Source organism: Crassostrea angulata, chromosome 10 (genome assembly GCF_025612915.1).
Source record: "Crassostrea angulata isolate pt1a10 chromosome 10, ASM2561291v2, whole genome shotgun sequence".
Taxonomy (NCBI): Eukaryota; Metazoa; Mollusca; class Bivalvia; order Ostreida; family Ostreidae; genus Magallana; species Magallana angulata.
Genome location: NC_069120.1, coordinates 2,135,399 through 2,137,794, shown reverse-complemented (window position 1 = coordinate 2,137,794; position 2,396 = coordinate 2,135,399). Strand labels below are relative to the sequence as shown.

At 33.9% G+C, this 2,396-nt stretch overlaps 1 protein-coding gene across 1 annotated transcript; it reads right to left on the bottom strand.

Annotated features, from left to right (window-relative positions):
- Nucleotides 1-287: 287 nt before the first annotated feature.
- Nucleotides 288-2,072, bottom strand: LOC128166764 (G-protein coupled receptor 87-like). Its single transcript, XM_052832124.1, has one exon. It carries the CDS (start codon nt 1,972-1,974, stop codon nt 964-966), a length of 1,011 nt encoding a protein of 336 aa, XP_052688084.1. The 5' UTR covers nt 1,975-2,072; the 3' UTR covers nt 288-963.
- Nucleotides 2,073-2,396: the final 324 nt, after the last annotated feature.

Here is a 2,396-nt window from a genome sequence, read left to right as displayed (position 1 = left end):
TATGGGTGAAGCGAAGATTTTTAAAGCGCATTTGAAAGGTGGTTTTGATAATTTTGAAGAGTTTAAATGAGTTTAATTGGACGAGATATAAGGCATCTTGTATACATGGCTTTGCGTAGATCACCGCTATTTGTGAATGAATATGTCGCTTGATAGTCCTCGGGAAAACAAAACACTTATTAGGTTAGTTACTGACTCACTACGGAAATATATTGGGTTGATCAATCTCATAGATGGCGAGGCGAACTGACTCACTACGGAAATATATTGGGTTGATCAATCTCATAGACGGCTCGGCTTCGCCTCGCCATCTATGAGATTGATCAACCCAATATATTTCCGTAGTGAGTCAGTAACTAACCTAATAAGTAATAGTGTGAGTATACCTGATTAAAACTGACAAAATTCAATTCACCTCAAGTGTTTAACACAATAAAGAGACATATATTTGAGGTGTAAAATGGCTAAAGTTCTTAAAGAATACGTTTGAATCGATCATAAAAAGCAAACATTGATCAAACATTTTCAAATTTTATAAATTACTGGTAGCAGTTTCATACTTATTAATATATGTTCATGCATTAAGTATTGTTCATTATTTCTTATGACAATTTGTTAAGCAGTAAATATTCTGTAATCAAAACTACATCTAATCAGTTTTATCTATATTTACAGACAGAGAGAGTCATATTGTTCATAAGAACGTATCGAAAAGTTATTTACATTTGTTCTCAATTATAGTTTCTGTGAAAAGTTTAAACATTTTATACATAATATTGATATTGTTATAAAATTATTAATTTTATACAATTACAGGCTTTTGACCTATTTTTGGATCAAACAATATCGCAAAATCAGCATAAAAGCAAATGAATATTTTTTTACGAGTTCTTTCACTATAATATCGATCAATTTATTTCATATATAGCATGTGAAAACTTTTGTTTAGTTGTCGCATTTTCTTTAGGTTATTTGAGTGTCATTTGCCTCTGTACAAGAAGTAGAGTCATTTTTATATGATTGCTTAGTATGGCAAGAAAACCCTTTTTTAAGCTCCGTCACAAATTTGATGTCCATAAAGGCATAAACAAATGGGTTGGCCAGATGGTTTACAACGTACAATACCTCGAAAAATCTTACAGCAGCATATTCTTCTACGGTTAGGGTCTCCCACATACCAACAGTTATTCCCTCCAAAAGAAACGTTATCACTCTGGGCGAGAAGCTCACCAAAAATATTATTGTGATAATCATAAACATCAACGACACGTTCGTCCTCTTCTTGCTGGGATCTGTCCTGTTTTGTTTATTTTGTCGGTGGATGACCTTTGCAATTAACGTATACAGTACGATAAGTACAATTCCCCCAGTTACAACAAAAAATGTGCAGGATGTGCTATGAATCAGGGACAGAGTCTGCGTAGTGGAGGTCAGTCTACGACAAGCAGTTCCGGTTACGTTCAGTTCTTTGTTGTAAACTCTCTCCAGTCCAAATGTGAAGTATGTTGGAACAACGAGAATACTTGTAAGAATAAAGGACAGAATCAGAGAAAAGCGCCTCCAAAACAAAGTCATTTGCCCTCCAAACGGTTTGCAAACTTTCAGGTAGCGCTGTACAGCAATTATCAGTAGCATTTCAGAAGCAAAAACAGTGGCAAAAAATCCGCATACAAAATTCCACCTACAAAGTGATTCCATCGTGTAGGTAACAGGAAAGAAATTGTTGACCGTATGAAGCTCTACTGAAATAACCACAGCAAGGAGATCGGCTAGAGCCAAATAGGGTATAAAATAACGTCCTTCATATTTTCTATGAAGTCGGAGTCCATAAATATAAATCACTACGGCATTGCCAACAAGTCCCACAACAGCGCACAGAAGCAGAAAAACAGTGGTTGGTATAAATGCCTTGAATCGTACGTCATCCCAAAGTTTGAGACGTTGCCACTCTGTCCAGTTGAGTTGAGACCCCATGGCAAGTGAGAAAATTAAAATTTACATCCTAATTCGTGAATTTGTTCGAGATATATATCTCTTATTTCCTGAATAAACTCTATTTTCAGAGTAAGGAAAAATTTCATCCTGTTCATCACACGGGCTCTTACTTGATTTTAGATCCTGTTTTCCTTAAATGTATATAATACACGGAACTCTCATGTATATTGTATGTAATTTAAGGAGAAAAAATCTCTGTAACGTAGTTTGAAAGTAATTCTTAATTTCTTTTAGATCTAAAATTTACAATCACTGACAAAGTTAAAAAAAATAAGTATTACATGTAGCAAATAAGTATTTGCAAAGGAAATATTTATTTTAATTTTGAAATAAGATTTGAAAGAAAAACGATGAATCTTATTTTGTTTCTGACTATAATTAAGTGACTTGAATTAAATGGG